This window comes from Sturnira hondurensis, unplaced genomic scaffold, assembly GCF_014824575.4.
Source record: "Sturnira hondurensis isolate 20B ecotype Veracruz unplaced genomic scaffold, ASM1482457v3 Scaffold0006413, whole genome shotgun sequence".
Lineage (NCBI taxonomy): Eukaryota > Metazoa > Chordata > Mammalia > Chiroptera > Phyllostomidae > Sturnira > Sturnira hondurensis.
In genome coordinates this window covers 35,069,125-35,093,603 of record NW_028079044.1, presented here as the reverse complement: position 1 = coordinate 35,093,603, position 24,479 = coordinate 35,069,125, and the positions used below count along the sequence as shown (strand labels likewise).

General features: G+C 34.8%; 1 protein-coding gene across 3 annotated transcripts in view; it reads left to right on the top strand.

The window, feature by feature from the left end:
- Window positions 1-24,479, top strand: part of CSMD3 (CUB and Sushi multiple domains 3) — a 935,029-nt gene that overhangs the window by 805,491 nt on the left and 105,059 nt on the right. For all 3 annotated transcript variants that reach the window (XM_037048422.1, XM_037048421.1, XM_037048420.1), the window contains 7 exons: window positions 7,910-8,028; window positions 9,314-9,383; window positions 16,384-16,500; window positions 19,435-19,644; window positions 22,060-22,248; window positions 22,935-23,112; window positions 23,978-24,123. In XM_037048422.1, the coding sequence (XP_036904317.1) occupies window positions 7,910-8,028; window positions 9,314-9,383; window positions 16,384-16,500; window positions 19,435-19,644; window positions 22,060-22,248; window positions 22,935-23,112; window positions 23,978-24,123 (1,029 nt within the window). The remainder of the gene's footprint in view (window positions 1-7,909; window positions 8,029-9,313; window positions 9,384-16,383; window positions 16,501-19,434; window positions 19,645-22,059; window positions 22,249-22,934; window positions 23,113-23,977; window positions 24,124-24,479) is intronic.

Sequence of the window (24,479 nt, the reverse complement as noted above, 5' to 3'; positions counted from 1 at the left end):
ACTAATATTATCACATACAAATACTCCAGTTGCATGTGCTGTTTTTAATAAAATGAGTGAATTTAAATCAAAATAGGAACTATAACCAAAAACTGAAGAAGTGCAAAGAACTAGTGGAGAAATAGAGTTACAGAGCCTGGAAAAGAGGGGTGAGTAAGACAGAGGAACAGAGAGGGAGGAGAAGAAAGAAAAAAATGATGGATCTGGTGAAACCAGTGCCAGAGGGTACCTAATACTCTTTAAATTAATTAGAGGAGTTTGGGACTATTCTTTATGTTTTCAAATTCAGTGTCTAATTAACACTGACATTAACATAAAATATTAAGTGGAAGGGAAGGGGAGGCTAAACAAGGAAATTTGAAATCCAGCTTTGCGAATTAAAATCACTGATAACTTCTGCTCTGGTCTCTAAGGACAAACGTATGAAACAAGCTATGGCGGCACTTTTGGCTGCTTTGTTAGGAACAGAGTGAAAAGCAGGTACACTCAGTGCATTTGGTGGGACAAACACTGTGTAGAGAAGCTGTGATTCGGTAGAGTGTCCAGGGGCGTGAACCAAAGGCTGTGTGATCACTGAGTGCCCTGGAGACCACTGTTTTGAGGAACTCCAGAGACGACACCCAAGCCCAGTGGCTTTTTTTGCAAATACTTCATCTTATTTTTGGAAAGGGAATCATAATCTCTGTCAAGTTTCAAAATAGTAATTTCCCTTCGTGGACAAACATCCATTTTATTCTAATGCAAGAACCTGTTCACTGGTGGAGGCAGGTTGTATTAACTAGACATAAAATTTTTAAAGAACTTTATATATTCAGAAGCCCCTGAAGTCACTGGCTGAGATATGACAACACAATAGCCTCTACAAGAAAAAAAGGTATATTTTAATTAACATAAGATGGGCTAAAAGGAAATGAAAGTTAAAGCCTTGCTGTCATGCCAAGTAAAATATATAATGCTTAAGCAGTTGCGTTCTGGACAAAATAATTGTGTGCATTTTAAATATAATAGTTATATTTACTTTTCTCCATGGAGAATACCTATTTTACTGTGCGTCTTTGGTATTTCATTTGTGACAGTCTCTAAGATAAAAGTTCTGCCCACAGGGTAACATAAGGAAGGAATCACAATGGGCAAATAACAGTCTCATAATCACACTCTGAATACCAGCAACAGATGCAAAAGACATTAAGGTTTGCTATAAAAAGGATAGATTTCATGTGTTTTTTTAAAAACCAAGAAAGTAAACTCTTATATTCCTAAAGGAGTATTTTAAATAGTAAATGTTTCAGGAAACCTGGCATGTGTCCTGTCGTGGGAAAGGAAATTTGTCTGAGGTTCCTTCCAGCAAGTAAGGTTTTCAAGAAAAAAAAATACAAAAAACTACATTATTTGATGGCAGAGTTACTAGATAGATATGACTTGCTTTTTATGTACTTAAAAAGTAGACTGATAGACTGATTTTTATCTATAGTGCTCTTTTGAATTTGAGATCATAGCATTTTAACTTGGGAATATCTGATTATTATTATTAATAATATGAAACAAATCTGATGTTTCTTCTGCCCAATCTATTTTTCACATGCCTTGGGAGGCATAAGGAAAACATAAGGCAAATATACCATCGTTCCAGAGTTGAAAAGATACATTTCTCTCTGCTCGATGAAGAGAAGCTGAAACGTTAGTTAATAGTCTGTTTAGTATTTTGCTTTTTTCTACCTTGAGTTATCAAAAGTTGACATGAAGCTGCGTCATTCTTTTTGATGAGAAAGTGTGCTGATTTGGTAGTTATATGAATAGATATAGCTGCTCTGAGTTAATATATTATTTTCAATATTTTTAATGTAAAGTATTAAATTTATTTGTTCCCTAATCTACAAGATGATAGGAATCAATTCTTAAAATGACAATTCCTGGGTGTTTGTCTTTAAATACATGTGATACTGGGTGTAATTGTATGTCTTACATAAACCTATTTGTTGTAGGGAAAATGTCTCTTGTACGTGGAATGCTGTTAAACATATCAGTTATTAGTAGGCTTTTGTGAAGTGAATTTGTAATTTCTAGTCTCTCAGCCCCTTTGATTCTGGTGAAGGTTCATCACTGATAATTTTGAAATAATTATTTGACTGGAATATGCATATGTAAGTTCCTTCACATTTCCTTAAATTTTTTGAGACACACGTTTGAAACTCAATAATGCAAATTCCTAGAAGTAAAGTAGAACATTTATAAATCAATGAACAGTTTTGGGTTTGAACTTATAACATGCATATCTTTTAAAATGGCAAAATACAGGCAATATGTTGTTTGCAAATGTAGGGGTGGTCAAAGGTCTCAGGATGCAGTCTCTGAGGAAGCCAAAGGCACCAGTTAATGTCACCAGACTGAGAGGGTGCATTTGCCAGTGGCAGCAAAGTCCAATCTAATGCAAACAGGAGTTTGCTGCCAAGAAAGTAAACATTTCTTTTGAAGGAAGTGGTACCAAGCCCAGAGTCACAGGTGAGCTTGTGCTCAAAGCCCTGGCTCCCCAGGCTTCCTGGGGAATGAGCTGGGTTGTGGGCTCTCCTGATTGGCTAGGGCCTGGATCCTTGTGTCAGGTGCCGATGTCAGCTTTGGCATTGTTCCCTCTGGTTTCCTGAGGGTGTGGTTCCTAGGGTCGTTGGGCTTTGTTCCATCTGGTGTTGGAACACAACTGAAGTCGCAATGTTATTTTTAGATAGACGAATACTCTTTTTCTGTGATCAACAGACCTGAGGCTTTGTTCCTAAAACGGTTTGATGCTGACCTGAACCTCATGTCCTGCGGGCTTATTAGTTAAGGAAGGGAGTACAATGGATGGGCAGAAAGGAGAAAGAGCCATGTTAAAGAAAAGTGTTTCTGTGTAGCTACATTTCCATAATGAATACATTGTTAATTTGGCTGTGAATCTCGAATTTTCCCTCCATTACCTACAGAAGGAAAATGCAACTCCCTATATTGGCTAAGATTAAAAGACTGTTGACAATCTATATCCTGCCTTCCTTTTCAGCTTCATTTCTTGCTGCCTTTCCCCAAATTCTACATTATGTTTTGGGGAAAAACACTTCTCTTTTCCATAAAGGAACAAAAAATCACTCAGAATTCCATGCTGTTTTGTTTGAAAGTATATCATACTCACCTTCTCCCTTATTGTCATAAATCAGTAAGACACACAAGTTTTTAGTGCTCTCTTAAATTATTCCCCATTAAATAATTAGTAAAACAAAGAACAACCTTTATTTAGAGTGATTATTCTACTATACTGTAATCATCTTTTAAACTAACCTCTCTCCTGGCCTGAAACGGGTTCCTTTAGAGCAGAACATGGTTATGTTGCTAATCGATCCTACCTAGCACATCCAGCACCTAACGTGATACAGAATATACAATAGGTGCTCAGTAATTGCTTATTTACCAGAATGAATAGTACCTGCATGTCAGATTCCATTAAACATTTTATCATTTAATTTAGCATTGTTCTGTAGGCTCAAATTTCTTAAGGGGTATCTCTTATTGAATATCCAATTAGTTATCCACAGTAGTGCTAAATTAAATGTTAACTAAGGTAAACAGAAATAAAGTAAGAAAATGTTAAGTATCAAGATAAATATGAATGGAGCCTGCACCACATATTTCTAAATCACTGGTGCCCATAAGAGATTAATACATGTCAGAACTGTTCCTTCTAAAAAGACTTACCCACAAACAGCCAAGTTACATGTTACAAAATAGGTATTTGTTTAGTTGATTAATTAATTGCAAGGTACATTTTACCAGAAAAAAGTCTGCCTGCTTACTATGGTAGTTTTCTTCATTTTCACACTAGACCAGGCCTGTCAAACTCATTTTCTCCGGGGACCACATCAGCCTCAAGGTTGCCTTCAAAGGGTTGAATGTAATTTCAACTCCTTCATAGTTAAAGAGTAGTTACATTTATATAGTCCTAAAATTATCTCAGCCCTTGGAAGGCAACCACAAGGCTGATGTGGCCCCTGGTGAAAATGAGTTTCAAACCCCTGCACTAGACCAATTCGTATTGAATTCATACTTCGATTACCACCAACTTCTGTGTGATTCTCAATCTGTTACCTTAAAATGATAAGTGTGGAATGACAAATGATAATTCTAGTACATTAAAATACCTTCAAAGGTACCATAAACATAGAAATAATAGTTTTCTTTTGTACCCATTGTTTAGAAATTTTAAAACAAAGACATGCAATATATTTAAAATAACAAGATTTTCACTCTCAGTGAATACAACCTCTTGCGCAAAGACACTGTTCAATTTCTGTTTCTCACATGAACGCAAACCCTATGTTTTTCATCTTCATCTTCAATAAGTTTATACATGGGTTGTCATGTAAAATTTGTGAAAGAGTTTTTCCTTTTACAGAACAATGTTACTGAGAGTCTTAGCAGTAATACACTTTCTTCTTCCTGTCTCCCTCTCCCAATGCATTAAAGCCTCCTTAAAATCATTATTAAATACTGGGAAGTAATATATATGTAATTATATAATCAGAATTATCTGATATAAATCATACAATTAACATTTTCTACTCCAGATTGATTCCCTTCTAAACAGAATTGGAGAGAATTATAAATAAGTGGTTATAAATAAGTGTTGGAATGATGAACTGAGGTTTTGATGTTTTGGTCAGTGTAATTGCCTACAGTAATTAGCCACCAGACTTAACCCTGCAGCTTCTGATAAAGATTTGTCCCTGGATTTGTTTCTGTTTGTTTTTAGCTACAACAGCAGATTAATTGATCCAATTCCCATTAAAGAAAAATTCATTCAAAGAGCATCTTTGATTGCAAAGGGCCTAATTTTATAAAATTTACACTCATGAAGCTGAAAATGACAATATTTTGATTGCCCTGGTTAAGCATGAACAAATCCTTTGCAACATTTTTACAAAACTTCTTTTTCTTTGTTCATTTCTATCAAAAATAACTTACTGGTTTGTTCACTTCAAAAGAAGTGAAAAATAATTCTTAAGACATTATAAAATTATTTTTAATACTCAGAGGTTTGTGTGACTAAAACCTGTCTATAAAATATGAACTGCATTATTTTCAAGTATTTCTCTTTTATTTCCTCTAGTACACTTTAAAAAGATGCAAAAAAATAGAGGCTCTTATATCTTGTGTATCTGATCAATTCTTCATCTTAATTTCTTCCCTGAAACAATCTTAATCAACAGGTTAGCTGGTCCACCTCAATTATTTTTAGAAAAATAGAAGGGAGTATGTTCTTGTCTCCCCTAATTCTCTGCTAGTACTAATTTATCCAACAGACAAGGAATTTATTACTTACAAAAATAATTTATGTTCATTTTAGAAATTTTAGAAATGCAGAAAAATACAAGGAAGGACATACAAGTCATGAAAATGTGATAATCAAGAATAATCACTGCTACCATTTGCCATATATCTTTTTGGTCATTTTTCTCTGATTATATACATATAAGAATTTTTAAGTTACAACATTGCTGCCACATAGTTTGTAAGAGTTCATATTACTTTTTAAAGTTAAAACTCTTCTATAACTATTTTATTTTGTATTAAGCAACAACCTTGCATAAAAGTGAGGCTCTCAATATCTATGGTTTTATTTATCCTCCTCCCAGGGGAGGAAATCGACACATCTGGTTATCAGTAGTTTTCTGTGTATATGATGATGAATGGAGAACTTGATAGAAAGGAAAAGGAATGCGCATGTACAAAATTTGGCCTTCTCTTCTCAGGCCAAATTTTTCTTTAAAAAACATGTAAGTCTCCTATTTCATAAGAATGACTGTGAGAATGACTTTAATGGGGAAGAGTAGTAAACACCCTATTCAGGAACCCCAAGAAACCAAAGGAAGGTAAAAATCATATTGATAAGACACATGTCTATATCAAAACTTACTTTTTCTTGTATTCAGTAATTCCTGAAAAGAGCTCTATGGAATCAGATGCATGTAATGTGTAAGGCCCAATAATAGTATTAAATTAGATTAAAATAATTCTGTTTTTGTGTCTTCTTGGATCTCACAATATAGTTGGGGAAATAAGACTTTACCCCCTAAAAATTTAAAAGTAGTTCACAATTTAATGGTAACATCTTTTCTAGATCCATAAATTCAAGATTGCAAACAAGCAAGCAAACAAACAAACAAAAAAAAACCCCACAAGCCCTGGCTGGTGTAGCTCAGTGGATTGAGCGCAGGCCTGCGAACCACATGATCGCGGTTCGATTCCCAGTCAGGGCACATGCCTGGGTTGCAGGCCAGTTCCCAGTTCCTGGCAGGGGAGGAATGAGAGGCAACCATACATTGGTATTTCTCTCTCTCTCTCTCTCCTTCCCTTCCCCTCTAAGATAAATAAATAAAATCTTTTTTAAAAACCACAAGAAAAATAGAACATTATATATGTTTAGAGACCTAGCTAATTGAGGCACTGAGCACTGGGATTCCGTCCCACAGACTCGGGACTGCCTCAAATGGATTTCCAAATGAACAATCAGCTTCTCCTCTCTCTGCCTTACTTCCTGACCTAATCATAACTCTATCAAGTTACTGCCATTATGCTATTCCCTATCCTTAAATGCCACCTAATTAGGCATGACTTCCAGCTACTCTGACCATTCGTTGTCTTATTAGGCAGAGAAAGTATCTTTTATTGGCAGAGATGTTAATTTGTGTTTATTAAGAAATAGTTACATGAAGAATTACTTTCTTTTTTATACTATTTATTCATCCACACACCCAGTGTGTATTGAATGCTTCCTTAAGATGCTGCGCTTGGAGCTGCCCTCATGGAGCTTCTGTTCTGAGCGAGGCGATCAGTCTTGAAAGTGAATCACTTAATTATTTATTCATTATTATTTTATGTTCAGTGCCACAGCGGAAATACAGAAGTTGGTGCTGTGAGAGTATCTATCAGTGGGAAATCATGTGGTTGGGAACCGAACTCATATATGAAATATTGTCATAATTTAAGATTTTTAATGCATTTTTATGAAATGAATACATGTATAATTTTGGAATGATTGCTTAAATTGTGAATTAAAAAGAATATAATAAAGATTGGTTTATTGAAGATAAAACATTTTAATAGTATATAATACAATGTTTTAAAAATATTTTGGCTGAAAAAACTAAACACATTTTTAAGTCTTAAATGAATTATTTAAGAAAATCTTTTACATGCTATATGCTTTTATTCTTTTATGTTAAAAATAAATTTTTACTATAAAAATAATGAAAGTGTTTTTTAATTATATCATTATCTTTTCAGAAATAACTGATCTCATGTATTACACAACACTTTTAGGTCTCAGTGAAATGCTTGTTTCTTTCCTTTCTAATTATAGTATGTTGGGAAAACAAATCTTACTTATAATTATATTTTTAAAATTTTACATGTAATGAATATATTAAACTATATCTCATTAAAACCCCATTCTTTATGAAAGAAGGAATCAGGTGATATGGATAAAATAGCAAATATTTTTAGTCATTTTAATGAGAAAATTTTATGAATACTTTATTTTATTCTCACAATAGATTATTTTTTAATTTTTATTTATGGATTTTATTTTCATAAATTTTTGTTTTTGTCTTACAGTAGAAGACACTTAGGCTGGGAGTTCAAAGAGAATTTAATTATAATCACAGAGCTATTTAATAGTTAATACCATGAAAATTCAAAAAATTATGGGGGAGTTCCAAAGCACATTGCTCTTACCATCTACAGTTAAATCTTGTTCACAGAATATTCTTAATGCTTCAATGTAACATTTGGTTTTAATGACCCAGATATTCAGTTTTGCTGACTTACTAGGCATGATTTAAGTATTCATTAGTTGAAGGTTACTTACATTTTCGTTACATATTCCTAGCAATTGGTTTGGACTCCTGTCCTGAACCACAAACTCCCAGCAGTGGAATTAAAATTGGAGACAGATACATGGTTGGTGATGTAGTGTCCTTCCAGTGTGATCAAGGTTATTCTCTTCAGGTAAGTTGATTTTAAAATCATAGTTGTGACTTTCATCCTTTCAGAATAGTTGAACAAACCAGTGATAGTAATCCTCGAGTTTTAAAACACTGTTGATATCGGTCCTCATAATTTAGCGTGAAGTCAAATGGCATTTAATTTTTCAATAAAATATGTATATGAGAGAAATTGCTGGATTTAACTAAATTTTTGTTGATTACAAGTAATTTAAAATGATTTTTGAAGAAAATTAATTCTTCACTTTTCTCTATTCGCACAGGATGTGACAATAGGACTCCTGGTTCTTTAGAATTTGAATATAAAAATGAAGCTCTACTTAAAGCATTAAATTAAATTTCCATGATAATAAGTTCCCCAAATTAGTGAAAATTAACCATAAATGTACTTTGCTAAGAAAGTGAATTTGCATTTTTTATATTTGTATTGATCATCTACTGTAGGTTTTTTAAGGGTCTCAAAATTATGGTCTTGTAAAAAATCTCTCTAAAGTTGAGACACATTACAAAATTAAGAAAAAAATTGATGCACAAACTATTTCACATGTTAAGTAAATTCCTTAGAGGAAGCCAAATTAAAGATTAATAATTTATAGTCTTTATAGTTGTATTTCAAATGATTACTCCCAGAAGGGCAATCAGATATTTCTGGACTTCATATATCAATTTAAATTTTAATATACCTTAACTGACTTGTTTTAATATTTTATGAAAGGATTTTATAATTATTTAACTGATCTCACCTTGAATATTATAGCAATTTATTATAAACCACCACATATGGCCCTTTCACTTCTATAATCATTGCAATATCTTGCTAGAATGTTTCGATTAAAAATGTTAAAATGTAGTTTCTAAAAGACATTGATTGACTTTTTTTAGAGAGAGACAAGAAGCTGCGGGGAGAGAGAGAGTGAAACACCAATTTGTTATTCCACTTATTTATGAATTCATTGGTTGCTTCTTATATGTGCCCTGACTGGGGATTAGACCTGAAACCTTGGCATATAGGAAAAATACTCTAACCAACTGAGCTACCTGGCCAGGACCTAAAATACAATTCAAATGTGATATGGAGTCTTCATTTTTCTATCTGAACATTATTTTTTTTTACATTTTGTCACAAGTATATATAATTACGTTACCTATTCTAATACTAAGATTTGTAGTAAAAGTTAAAAAATACAAAGATGACAGTATATATTTCAGCTTATTTTCACAACAATCATTCACTATGCTTTGCTTAGCTTTTTAAAGGTGTACTAAACTGCATTGTCTTGTCTATGTAGGGTCATTCTCACATAACATGTATGCCTGGACCTGTAAGAAGATGGAATTACCCAATCCCAATTTGTTTGGGTAAGTTAAAGAACTATAAATCATTTAGAAGCTTTATCAAATTTTAACATTACACTGTATATGATATTGTTTAAACATATAGTTTACCTTCTTTAAGGTTTCATGGAAGTGATACTTTGAGATAAATGTTTTATATCTTTCCTTTTTTAATGTTTTACATTCTTAACCCCAATTTGATATCAGTGGATGACTTAAAACTGTAGAAAATTGAGAAAAAGTATTGGGTTTTTTGATTTCCCAGAGAGTTTTTAAAATTTATTTATTGTTAGAGAAAGGGAGGGAAAAAGAGACGGAAAGAAACATCAATGTGTGATTGCCTTTCATGTGCCTCCAACTGGAAACCTGGCCCACAACCCAAGGATGTGCCCCGACTGCAAATCAAACCAGTGACCCTTTAGTTCACCGGCCAGTGCTCCATCCACTAGGCCACACCAGCACAGGCATCCCCAGAGACTCTTTTATAGTATGATGTGATAGAAGTACCCAGGTATCAGGAAAATAGTAAATATCCCATTGCTTACTACTGAGAATAGACAAGGAGTCTGGAGTCTACCAAAGGCAGCATGACACTCCATAGAATATCTTCAGTGGTGACAGGCAATCGAGAAAGTACCCAGCCATGCAATATGAAATATAGAGAGACATTTATTGAAGAAGATATGAGATGACAAGAAGCTTTGCGCATAGGACAGTGATGCCTCAGTCCCCTTCAAAGTAGGCACCTTGGGACCTCACACAGCTCTCCCAGCATCTCTTCCACTGTTCAAACCGTTCTGCAAATTCCTTTGTTAGAATGGCCATCAGCTGCCCCTTTGTTGTATTTTCCTCATTCTCGATGATCTGAAATCTCTCCCCTTTCAAGGCAATTTTAGTTTTGGGAAAAGGCAGAAGTTTCAGGGTGCCAAATCTGGGCTGAGGTGGGACTGAGTCACTTGGGTGATTTGATGTTTTGCCAAAAATCTCTGCACCTGGATATGATGATGCCTGAGCAGGCAGGTTGGATGACAGAGCTGTCAATCACAGTCGCCCATAGTTGCAGCCATTTTTACCTTATTTCATCTCTCGACTGATGAAGAACATTGAGGCAATACTCCTTATTAATCGTTTGGTCTTGGGGGACATATTTGTGATGGACAACACCTTCTCCATCAGAAAACACAGTTAATATAGTTTTGATCTTGCTGCGACTTTGCCACACATTTTTCTGGTGTGGGGAGCCAGGAAACTGCCATTCTGTCATTCCCAAAAACCTTCTGAATCATCTGAATAATATCCTCATGGGAATGTTCAAGTTTAACCCAAAATTCAATGTGTATTTTTTGCTCTACTGACTGTCATTTTGAATGCGCCACACAGTACACATGCTCACTCAGTGGCATCTACTGCCCCCATTGACTAATACAGTGAGGTCATCATTGTTCATGCATGTGTATTCCTGTCCATTCTCCTTGTCTGCCAAGTTACATGGAGTTGCATAAACTGTTTTCATTATATTAACAATGGTTGGTCTTTTTCTGGACAGACCTCATATACCAAAAGGGCGCTTGGGCCTTTGAAAGTTGGGGCCCAAATTTTTGCCCTAACTTAATGCTGCTTTCAATTATTTCTTTCCACCATTTAATTTTTTACCCTCTTTCTCCTTTCTGCTATCTGTATGCAAACCATTACTACACTGGGCTATACAGAGAATGAAAAGATATGTCAGTGAGGATCCCTGTCATTAATCCATTTACCATTTAGAGTGGAAGAAATAAGAGAAATGAAATGAGAGTAATTTAGTGTTAAATTAACCATTGATTACATGATGGAATTTCAGAAATAGGAGCTGTTGTTGACTGAAGTCATTAGGAACTGTAGTCAGCTCATATAATTTACACAAACTTTTGGATGGCATATGTAATTACAATAAATGGATGAAGAAGGAAGCCTTTTCTGAGGAGAAAGAAGGGTAAAGGCAGAAGAATTGGTGTGACTTGTTTGATCTACCTATATACAATGACAAACCTGTATTATATTCGTTTGCTTGGGCTGCCATAACAGAATACCACAGACTAGATAGCTTAAACAACAGAAATTAATTGTCTCACTCTTCTAGGAGCTAGAAGTTCAAGGCCAAAGTGACGGCAGGACTGTTTACTTCTGAGGGCCTCTTTCCTGGGCTTGTCTTCTCCCTACACCTCCTCATGCTCTTTTCTTTTTATCTGTGAGCAAGTGCTCATTTGTGTCTCTGTCTCTTCCTGTGAGGACACAGGACTGTTAGATTAGGGTTCCACCCTTAGGACTTCATCTAACTGTAATTACCTCCTAAAAGGTCCTGTTTCCAAATAGAGTCACATGGGGAGTTAAGACTTTAACATAGGAATGTTGGGTGGCCACAATTCACTGTGTAACACTTATGCACCATGTACACAATTCTTGTTGGAGAATACTGGAAAATAACATTTAAGAGTAAGGTTGTGTTTAATTGGCAGAAGATGTTAACAACATTCAGACTTTAGATTGGATGATAGTTTTTAAAGCATGTATTTCTTTTAACATCAAAAGCAACTTGCAAATGCATATAATACCAGTTACAAAAATATAAATATATATATAATGCCTATTTTAAAATGTATATATACAGATAATGCCAATTATGTGAGTGTTATGCGTGTGGTGTGTATGTATGTGTATCCAATTGTGTATAAAAATTGGGAATATAAAAGAGCATAAAAACAAATAATGTGTATATTCTGCTAATATGAGAGCAGAGTGTAGGGTTTTGTTCATTACTCTTATTTCCAATGCCTAGGAAAGCTCTCATTTTAAATAAACATCTCATAAATATGATTTAATAAACAAATTAAAGTTTTGGAATTCTACAGTGTATATATTTTGTACAAGGTCTTCCTTTTTGATATTAACTTAGAAGAATCACCCATATTGTAAAGTTTGTGTTTATTTTATTTTTTAAAATATTTTTAATTTAATTATTTTTAGACAGAGGGGAAAGGAGAAAGACAGGGAGAGAAAGAGAAATGTGTGATGCCTCTCATGCATCCCCTGCTGGGAACTGGCCTGCAACCCAGGCATGTGCCCTGACTGGGAATCAAACCAGTGACCCCTTTGTTCACAGGCCAGCACTCAGCCCACTGAACCACACCAGCCAGGGCCATAACATGTTTTTAAAAGCCTGGCTTTTAAAATGGTTCCGTGGCTTATAGCATAAGTCTGATTTGTGTAGTTATTCTCTTTTTGTTAGAGTTGTGTTTTGTCTTGGAAATATACATTTAGAAGTCCTTGTCACACACCTTAATGCATACCTCTAATTGTTTACTTAGAATTTTACCAAGGTTGATTAATTATGCTATTGCATAAAATTGTTTAAAGGCTTTCATAAACATTGCTAAATTGCTTTCATAAAATTATTATGTTAAATACCACACAGTATTGTATGATTTCCATCTTTCTATATTAATAGCACAAATTATTACACTTAAATTGCTAGTTTTTTTAGGTAAAGTATTGCATTTTGATTAGCTATGCATTTATTCCCCCTTGTATCTTATTCACAAGGGCAGTGTTAGAAGGAAATTATATATTTATATAATTTAGCTAGAAGTTTAAGTTTTATTACATAGGATATGTCGATATGAAACTATATGGATACCTAACAGATTTGAATGTCTAATAGGTCTATATTCAAATTTCAGCTGGGGTACCATAGGTATGTCTGGTAGTGTATTATTCTTTGCAGTGCTGTTTGCTCACCTGTTGAATGGGATGATGAGATCCTCCTCACAGGCCTACTGTAAACATTAAAGGGGAGAATGCCTTCAAAGTGTTTATTACTGAACCTGGAACACACAGAGTAGTAGGTATTATAGTGAAAAACAGGCAATAACAGTGTATTTTATTCTCATTACGTCCATATGCATATAAATACACATGCATGCACATATTTTTCAGAAGAGAAAAAGAGAATATGAACAGGCTATCTGTGAGAAGTGGACTTATAGAGCATTTTTATTTCTTTTCTACCCATCTTATTTTGTGTTTTGTAGTTTTGGGACCCCAAGTTTGTGCTATATCGATGACAGTGTTTGAATTGGCATCGTGGCTGTATTATAAGGAGACACCAATAGCATGAGGCTGAGTCAGAGAATGTTAAAAGTCTTGTCATCAAGTTACAAGGTTACAGCCTAGTGAACTGGAAAAAGAATAATCTGCCAGACACTTTGGTGGAAGAAAGGAAAAGTCACTTGAGATTTTTAGATAATGCAGACAAATTAGAAGGAAGAATCAAAGAGCAGTTTGCCCTGGAGTGCTATGTTATGGCTGTGTCCCTGACAAAAGTGTAATGGGGCACCGCATCTACTCTGGAGCCATGAAGGATGGAAAAGTATACAGCTGTATCTTTAGATTTCAGTGGTAATCACGTTTGGAAAAAAACGTGTATTGTATTGAATTGTATTTTAGGTCTTTATATGCAGACAGACTGCAAGATTATATATATCCCCCTAATAAAATCTGGTTGATACATAATTTATTCAGTTCACATAAAGATAGCAGTCCAACTTGTTTCTCCTATTGTTGCAGAACACAGGTCAGTGGGGGGCAATATTGGCCCACCCAGTTCTGTTACAGAACTGACACCCATACACACACAGCGCTAAGGGGTCTGATACACTTTTACCGAAAGTACTCCCCCAGGTTCATTATGTCCGCTGCCTTAGGAAAGACATCTCTCAATGCCAGAGATTTGTGAAAAGGAAAGGAAATGTTTATTTAATGCTATACAAGCTTAAGGAAGTGACCTAATGTCTTCATTAAAATATTAAAGTCCTTTTTGGATACTCAGAGATGCCCACGGTGCTTCCTTCTCCCCCTGCCCTAATTCAGGGCACTGTAACTCCAGAAAAGAAGCAGACGTCTGTATTTCAGGCCAGCTCTGTTGCCGTCCAGGCAGGATCTCTAATTAATCCAAAGCCATGTGGTATCTTCTCAAGGCTTACTGGAGAGAGTTCTTTCACCCGTCTTCCAGGCAAAGTCTCTCCTGCTTCCCAGGCCATGTGGCTAAAGGGAGCACCCCGAAGCTGTGTGGTCCTCTTCTACCAAACCTACGGGGGTCCCCACTCTGGCAAAGCCACCTGGCGATTCTCTGCTAAAGCCACATGACAATTCCCTTTTCACCTAAGCCGTGGGGGTGTCCCCAGCAAAGCTGCACAAGGCTCTTCTTCAATGGCTGCCGAGTCTCAGTTTAAATCCTCCCCTGCAGCCCCATTTCCAATTCTTCCCACGATGGGCTACACTTGCCAGCAGTCCCCATATCTTTCCAGCTTTACTGGTTTGCCCAGGTGGGTCTGGGCAGGTGTGGCCCCTTGGCATGGAGCCAATCATCTCCAAGCTCTCACGCAGGTGCTGTAACCTGCGGGACCTGCCCCCAGTTACATCTTGGGTGGAAATCATTTTCCATCCCCTCTCCCCCACCCCTCAGAGCATGGCCACCGCTAGTTAACATATCTATGAAATCAGTTAAAGGTTATAGATATGTGAAATGACCATGCCAGAGGTTAGCTGCAAAGCTGTTACTATGCAAAACAGCTTTCAATGGCCTTGCTGCATTTGTCCTTTCTCCAACTCACACCTGGTGGGGGAAGGAATGAGGACACCTTATATGTCTTTATAATATTTCCTTGAGTTCTGGACCCCATTACAAATCCATTTTTGAGGCCCACCTCTTGGCTGCATACTGTTACACTATCCTATAGAACATCAATAGCATTTTTACTGAATTTTTCTTTCTGATATATAACCTGAAGTTTGAGCATCCCTCTGTTACTATTCTTAACAAGAAATAAACAAGTGAAGTTACAAGTCAGTGTTCAATACAGGTAACTTTCAAACTTGCTGTGCAGTCATGAAATGTAATTCTTCAACCCAGAATTAACAGATTTTTTTAGTCTTTTTATGATGAAATGATCAAAAATGTTCATTTAGAAGAATTAACTTTCAAAATGCTATTACTCTTTTATATTAAGAAGTTCTATTTAATCACCCCAAAATTAAATCATCTGTTCCTATAATTTTTACTTAGCTTATCAATAGTAAATCAGTGTTATGGGGATTCTAAAGCAAGCACATTGATCAATTATACCTAAATTCTCCAACTTGGATGTATTTTTTTACATATTTTGTACTTCCCTATTCTTCAGATTATTTTTTTAAATATTTTATTTATTTATTTTTAGAGTGAGGGAAGGGAAGGAGAAAGAGTGGGAGAGAAACATCAATATGTGATTGCCTCTCATGTGTACCCTACTGGGGACCTGGCCTGCAACCCAGGCATGTGCCCTGACTGGGAATTGAACCAGTGACCCTTTGTTTCACAGGCCCATGCTCAATCCACTGAGCTACACCAGCCAGGGCTCTTTGTTCATATTCTTTTAGGATAAACACCATACCCCATGTGTGATACGTGAATTCCTTGCACATCCTTGATAGCAACCAATATTTTTCTTATTTTTTAAATTTTTCCTTCTTACGAAATGAGTAAAAGGAGGGAAGTTTGTAAAAATAGCTCCCTCTTGAACACGGTATTTTAGAATGGATATTGTAGGCGTGATTTTGTTCTGAATTATATCATCATTACAATGGATCAAAACATTACTGGAAGTACCTCAGGATGAGGAATAAGCTGCCCACTGTGGGAAAGGTCAAGTGCTTGTTGTCCAGCTGTGTTCATGTCACACGAGCTTCTCCTGACTGTGCTGTAAGCGGGTTGTCCTTGTATACATTGCTAAGAAAGGAAACATGTTGTCTCCTGTGCTATTTTGGAAAATTCATTGTCAATTGATTATATTTGATTTCTAGTGCGCGGTGAATGAGAGGTGAGACTATTTAAATTCGCATCAGTTTTAATTCAGAGACTTGACTACGACTTGACGTGGTGTTGATCTGTTCCTGCTGCAGCAGGGCATCCCACCACCCGGGCTCACGTGGGACCTCTGTTGCCTTGCAGCTCAGTGTGGCGGTTCCATGTCAGACTTCAGTGGTGTGATTCTCAGCCCTGGGTACCCTGGAAACTACCCCAGCAGTTTAGATTGCACTTGGACGATACAGCTGCCCGTAGGTTTTGGTATGTATATTAAAAATGTGTGAAAAAGTTTTCAATATCATTAAATGTATCCTTTAAAAATAAACACCGATGTTTAATATAAAATATTCACAAAACTATAGTTTAATTTGGACTATGTACATTTATGTAAGTTGTGGAATGAAATTTGGAAAATTGTTGCTTAAGCCAAATAATTTTACAGGAATATTTGAATAATTAAAAAATATGGGAATTTTTAAATTTGATAGGTGTGTAGGTAGGTAGATAAACAGATAGATAGTACACTTGGTATTTTCCAGTTAGTATGTATGGATATAGGCAGAATTAGAGGTGTGTGGCAATGATGAATTCAACTTGATTTTTTATGTATAATTGGTTTTGAAACTCTCCTCTTTTTGTAACCAAGTAGTATGTAGATAAATTATTTTCTGGTAATCAATTTAATTTATTTAATATTCATTGTAAATAAATAAAACTTTATATTTGAAAAATAGGACACATTTTCTAATGTTAGATTTAAATACCATTTGTATATACTACTTTTTCATTCTAATGTAATTCCCAGTGTTTTGGATATATTGCACTTAATTATTTTTTTCTCACTTTATATCACAAGTAAGTTCACTTGCAACTTCTTCATATCACTGGAATCTATAAATGCATCAATAGAAATTCTAGATTGTTCACTAAATCACAAAAAACTTGTATAAGTAGACATTTTTTGTAGGAACCTGGTAGATTTAGTGCAATTTAGACATTCTGTACTATCTCACGTACTGAGGACTGAATTGAAGTACCTGGTCACCCAAAAGTACATACAGCCTCAGAATAGAAATGTATATTTAAATGTTTTACAGAAGTTCACAGAAATTCATAGTTTTGATGATTCTTTACTGAGTACATATTACAATCCAAGTACTATGCTAAGTGCTGGGGATAAAATGCAGAGTAAATGGATTTTGTACCTTTCCCCAAATAAGATACAGTCACGATGAGGAGACAGATGGTCACTATGCTATTAAAGTATAATAAAAAATACAGGGCTGGACTTAGTACAACCAGCCTAGTTCAAAAAATGCAGAAAAGTCTTGCCTGAGGGGCTGATGCCTGAACTGTGCCTTTAAAGATTGGTGAGAGTCAGCCGGACAAGGAGGGTCATTTTATGGGAAACAGGAAATAAATTCTAGACAAGCTAAAAGAAAGTCAACGAGGCTGAACGCTGTGTTATTGGACTGAGGTGTTGAAAGAACAGGAAACCATTGGAAAAAAGACTGCTTAGGGGCTTTCTAATGGGGATGACTCTGGCTACAACTTGTAAACTATTAGTTTGAAGTAGTCAAGTTCTTGTTCATTGATTGAAAAAGAATACTGACAAATATGAAGAATAGATTTGTGGCAATGTGGCTATTCTTTTATCTTTTACTCACTCCATGTTGCTTATGGAGTTAAATAAATTATTTTAAAATATATTGTTAAACATTTTCAATAATACTGTTATTTCAGTTTACCTGTTGCTAATGCTTGCTTGATTTTAAAAGCTGTCTATTAGAAATTAGACACATCTAATTTTTATTAGACACATCTGTTTTCTTTGACTTTTGCTTAAATTAAATATTGGTTCTAATGTATTTGAATCAAGTACTTTATAATTTTTAACATAAAATTGAGTACAGATCAATAATTGTAGAATTATTTCTTGTGCTCATACAACAATTATTGACAAGACAATTTGCAGAATGGGGACTCGGAAAATTTTGGGGAAAAAATTTAGAGTGAATATGCATATCTTGGGACCTCACACAGAAAGGTATCATGTCCAAATTCTAAGAAGTTTGTCTGATTGTAGAGGAACACATTCAATATTTGAAAGGATAGTTTCAAAATTTCCCATCTTTATTTGTCTACGGAACTCTTTTCCATGCAACCCTCTGTTGAGTAACGAAATATAATTTGACTTGAGAACCTCGTGTAGTTAGTTATTAAGAGCAGGGACTCAAGGGCCAGGACGTCTGACTTTAAATCTCAGCTTTTGTAAGTTGTGCAGCTCTAGCTTCTTTGTCTAGCATTTCTGTGCCTCAGTTTGTTCATCCTCAGGACTAACTGTGAGCATTAAACAAGTACTTACAACAATGCCCAGCCGAAAGAAAATATTCAATGTCTGATTTTATTATTAACAATTGTAGAATGGTCATTGTAGGAAAAAATCATCAAGTTGACTAAAATTGAATGTAAATTGAATTAGGCAAACATGGCTTTATGAAGCTTTTATTTTATGTTGTTTTGCATCCCAGGAACATTTTACTATCTCATATTTTAGTTATGTTTATAAAGAAACTGAGACTATTTTGTAATTTTTTGGCATATAACATGGATCACTAGACTTGATTGAGACTAGTTCATAACATTTAGCATTAGTTTCTGGCAATCAATGTACTAAAGGAGCATACTGATACAGGTATGCCTCTGATATTTCAGAGGAGTTAATTTTTTCCCTCTGATGAATGACTAATTTAAAATGTAATTATGGGGTCTGATTACATTATTATATAGAAACTTAGCAGTTAAATTTTGGCCTCCAATAGGTATTTTACAAAATACAATTTGTTGAGTTGCTTTTTACCTTAAAGAGTTGGTTGATATAATGTTAAATAATATTAAATAGCAAGAACGCCATTTTCTTGATTAGTTTTACTATGGTGTCCATCATAGTAAAATGAAGGACATTTTCTTGTGTGACAACTAGTAGGTGTTTGTGAGCAGTAGTATTTCTTTGAACTATAGCCAAGTTCATTGTCCTGGGCAGACAGCAAACCCAGGGCCCAGATCCAGAGAGCCTGCCTGGCAGCCTAAATGGAAATATGTCTAAGTGCATTCATGCGGACGTGTGCATTTGTTCGTGTGTGCCTTTGCTTTATTACAAAATAAAGTGGTATTTTGTGTGCTTTTCTTCTTTAGGTGTACATCTCCAGTTTGTTAATTTTTCTACAGAAACTATACATGATTATTTGGAAGTAAGAAGTGGAACCTCAGAAACTAGTACTGTTATTGGACGACTTAGTGGTCCACAGATCCCATCTTCCTTATTTAGCACTACTCATGAAACCAGCCTGTATTTTCACAGTGACTATTCACAAAACAAGCAAGGGTTCCACATTGTATACCAAGGTGAGATGAATAATACAAAGTGAAAGTTGATTTAGCTCCAAATCAGCTACTAGCAATCTAAATAACTCTAAGAATTTTCTATTTTCTGTTTCAGAAAGAGAATAATCTAAGCCAAGGCAAGCTTCAGTTAGCAAGATTTTTTTTTAAATTATGCAATTTTCAGGCAACTATATAGGGGGAATGATGTCATTCTGAGGTCTTAGAAAAATCATATAATGAACAAAAAGACTGAATTAATCTTAATGCATGATGAAATTAAGCCCAGCAAGGCAGGGCAGTTAAGAAGGCAAGCTGGACATCAAATATTTATCTTAGTTTTTATAACAAAAGGAATGAGTTGAAAATGTATTTTGCAGTACTCATCTATTATATGTAAAATTGTTTTTTTAGCTTTAATAATAGAGTAATAGGACACTCCTTGATTGTATTTCATAGCCATGGGAATAAGAAATAAACACTTTAACAGTCATATTCTATTAGGCCCAGTTCTAATATAAAAGTGCTACATGACCCTGAACAAGATTATTACCCTTATGAATGGTTTCAGCTTGGGTTACGTGGAATCAGAGGTCAAGGCCCCTGTTCAACCTAAAGTGGCCTAAGATGCACCTCTGTGTTTTTTGTTTTTTTTTAATTTGCATGTTAGTAATAGTTGTTTTGAACTTTGTGTTATAAAATGAATGTAAAATATATACCATGGTATATGCTATTAGTGGGTATCTAATGCATTTAGCTATTATTATTGTTACTATTACATCATTTTAGATCTTTAAAGTCTGAAATCTAAAATGAAATATTTAAAGTTATGATATTTTACACACATGATATAATTCCAATGACTTCAGTGTTTAATAAAATAACTTAAAATTCAGTTGTACACCTGCTGCAATTATTAAGGACCTCTTGAGTATGTGACACTTTAGGAGGTGATTTCCACAAAAGCACATATAACTGAAAGGGCATATAAATATAGTTAAAGGAGATACTGTAACATTCCAACTACATAGGTCTAAAATAACTAAAACTTGAGTCATATTTGCAGACATAATGTAAGAGCACTACATCACACATTATCCTTTACATAAAATAGGAGTCCTATCTACCACCTTGCAGTACAGAATTAACTATGCTCCCAAAGGATTTAATTATTTCAGGAACAGCTGGGCAACAACTTATTTTCTTCTTTGTTGCTAGAAGACTCAGAGCTATCTTTGTTGTCCTTCTCTGGGAAGCGTACAGGGCCTGATATCAGCACTTCGCCATTTAACACGAACCTGGAGTCAGGTTCTTTTCCCTGCCCTCACTTTTTAATCAGTCACTCAAAATAATGTTCATATTTGAATGATGTAAAACTGGAATTTGGACTCTATTAACTGCATTTTAATCATTATGCCCTTGAAGAAAAGATTAATTCTTTGCATAATAAAAGCATAAAGTTAAGGAATCTGTTACTGTTATTGATCTAATATTAACATTATTGACATGAGCCATAATGTGGTATAATCATCACTACATATTATTTGTGAATTATGTAGTAGTTTAAAACTATTTCTTCTTTTACTGCATTGATATTATTGGCATATTCAAGAAATAGGTTAATTTATGCATGGTCATAAACCAATGTTATTTGTAAATGATCCTGTGATTAAATTTTAAGAACCTCCTAAATTTTGGAAAAATGCATTGTATACACTATTTAAAGGCTCAAAATTTACTCAGCAGAGTGCATTGAGCACTTACTATGTGAAGGGCAATCAGCCAGGCTTAGGCTACAATGACAAACAAAACAGACAGGAGCTTAGATCTCAGGTAGAATTCGGAATGAGAGGAACAGGAACAAGCGCACCTGTGGTTATGCTGCAGTGGCTAAAATACAGTGATAACTGAAGTACAGAATTTGCATTAGGAGAAAATTTGCTTCCTAGTACTTTATATGATTAAATAACTACTTCTGAGACACTTAACAGTAGCTTGCTTCTTTTACAAAAAAAAACCAGTAAAAATAAAATTCAAAAAGGCTTGGAATTAGGCTTATATGTGTGTTTATTTTATCCTATGTATATGCAGTATAACTAGGAAGCAATTACACTGTATGTAAAGAAATCAGAATATGTTTGATTAAAACTGTGGCTGTAAGAGTAGTCTACATTTTCATTAAAACTTTAATTCAATTCAGATTGCATAAGTGGGTGAAGAAACCGAATGCATTTTTTATGAATTGTACTAACATTTAAATGTGAAAATTGGGGACTTGAGAAGAAATTCATAACATACTCTTATTGACATCATTTATTATAAACCTGAATTGCTATTTATAACCAGGTAGAAGCATCACTGCATCTATTTTGCAAGTTGCAAATAGTACCCCATCTGTGGTCTTCCAAAATACAGAAGAATTTTTTTTTCCTTTTGCAGCCTACCAGTTGCAAAGCTGTCCTGACCCACGCCCGTTTCGAAATGGCTTTGTCATCGGCAACGATTTTACTGTGGGTCAAACCATTTCATTTGAATGTTTCCCTGGGTACACACTAATTGGAAATTCAGCTCTCACCTGCCTTCATGGAGTGAGTCGTAATTGGAATCATCCACTCCCCAGGTGTGAAGGTATGCTTCATCTATCTTCAATAGTTTTTTTAGTGCATTTTTTGTCTTCCTCTTCAAATAGCATGCTAAACAGAGTCTCTCTCCCTTTCAGTTGAGCAACTGTGGTTAGCACACAGGTCAAACCCTTGAAGCCCCATTATGAATAATTGATTTTATTATTACTGGAAGAAGTCCAAACCTTCCCCATTGGACATAAGAAAGTTGACACTTTACAGCTTCTCCTGTTTGTGTATTTGTGTAGGTGTAGGTGTGTGTGTTTAATAATCATTCTTACATAAACCAGTAACCCAGATACTGCTACTGAATCTGGGTTCATTCTTACTTTTTAAACCTTTTAAATAATAATGCCTTGAACCTCTTGTAAGACCTTATAATATGCAGACATGGTAAAAGACAAATAAGACTTAACAATACACATATTCATAAACTATTTGGAAAAAGAGAAGATGAAGGTGGTTTGCTTTACTAATCTAGTGATAGTTGATAATAACTATGTGGCATGAACCATACTGAAAAATAAATAAAAGCTGACTGTATTTTGTTCATGTTTTCAACTTCATTTTATATACCTCACTGAGTTAAAAACTAATACAGATATATTTTATACTGCTTAAGAGGCATGAAATGTTTGTCTTTATCTCAAATTGCTATTTTATTTTAACTTTTGTTTCATGCCTTTTCTGCAGCTCTTTGTGGAGGGAATATAACTGCCATGAATGGCACCATCTACTCTCCCGGGTATCCTGATGAATACCCCAACTTCCAAGACTGTTTTTGGCTTGTACGAGTACCCCCTGGGAATGGCATCTACATCAATTTTACTGTTCTTCAAACAGAGCCAGTCTATGATTTCATTACTGTATGGTAAGCCAGGACCATTGTTATTGATCGATCCAGGTATGCATACTAGTGAAGCCAAACAAGGTCGGAATGAAAATACACATCACAATCCTCTGTAAACAGAAATCACCATCTGATATTTGAATTGTGTGACTGAGGTGGCAGTTTGTGTTTCGTAGAATGAGACAAAAGAGAAATAGATGTTGGCTTATTTGCTCATAAAGCAGCCAAACACTTTGAACAAAAACTTTATATGTGGACAAACATCTAAATGTATGATTAAACTAATATGCCAAAACAGAGAATTAATATCAGGGTATGTTTAAGGTAAGAAAGTTCTCTATTTACATAACCAGTGAAAATTCAAAGCCTATATTCAAATCACAATTATTTAATATAACTTTTGAATTTGTCATAATAATTTCTTATAAAATATGTATCATCCCTTTAATTGAAACATCTTTATCTAAAAATATAAAGAAAATATCTGCATTAATCATTGAAAATGGTTAATAGAGCCACTGTGTGAGCTCTAAGATTCCTTCTAAATTTAACAGTCTATGGAACTCAAGATTATTTTGAAGAAAATAAAAGGACGACAAACTCCAAGCTTTTGGGAGGCTCTGGGTTGTGGTCGGAAAACCAGACTATAATTGATAACAACCATGGGATTGTATTTTATTCAGGTAAAACTGTGATCTGTTTTTAGACTTCACATTTGAAATGTTCTCACCTGTATCAACATAAAGGATACCAGTATGATTTGCCCCTCATTGGTTATTTCATCTACTCTATATCATCTCATATGTAGTACTTTTACTACACTTGGTGGAAAACCCCCAAATTAATTTTACTCGTTCTCCCTCTCTGCTGTGTCTCTTTCTAATAGGGATGGGCCAGATCAGAACTCACCTCAGATCGGGCAGTTCAGTGGCAATACTGCTTTGGAATCAGTCTATAGCACTTCAAATCAGATTCTAATCAAATTCCACAGTGATTTCACAACAAGTGGCTTTTTTGTGCTCAGTTACCACGGTTTGTATTATCTAAGAGTTTATATTTCATTTGGTAGTCTTTAAAATTGTTCTGGATAATTGAATGTAAAATATATTTAACCAATGATTGGAAAGGTATTACAATTTGATACTTTTTTATTATTTCAAATACATTTACTTGTAAAGAATAACCTCTTCTACACATTTAGGGAAGTTAAAATGTAAGCAAATTGGAATAAGAAATAAATCACTCAATTACTACCCAGTAGAAAATAATCATTTTCTTCACATGGAAACTAATATAAGAGAACCAGATGCTCATATTTTACTGCATGTAACTTTGAGACATGAATAGATTTTTCAATGCAAAATGCTTAATCTATTCAACCTGCTGTG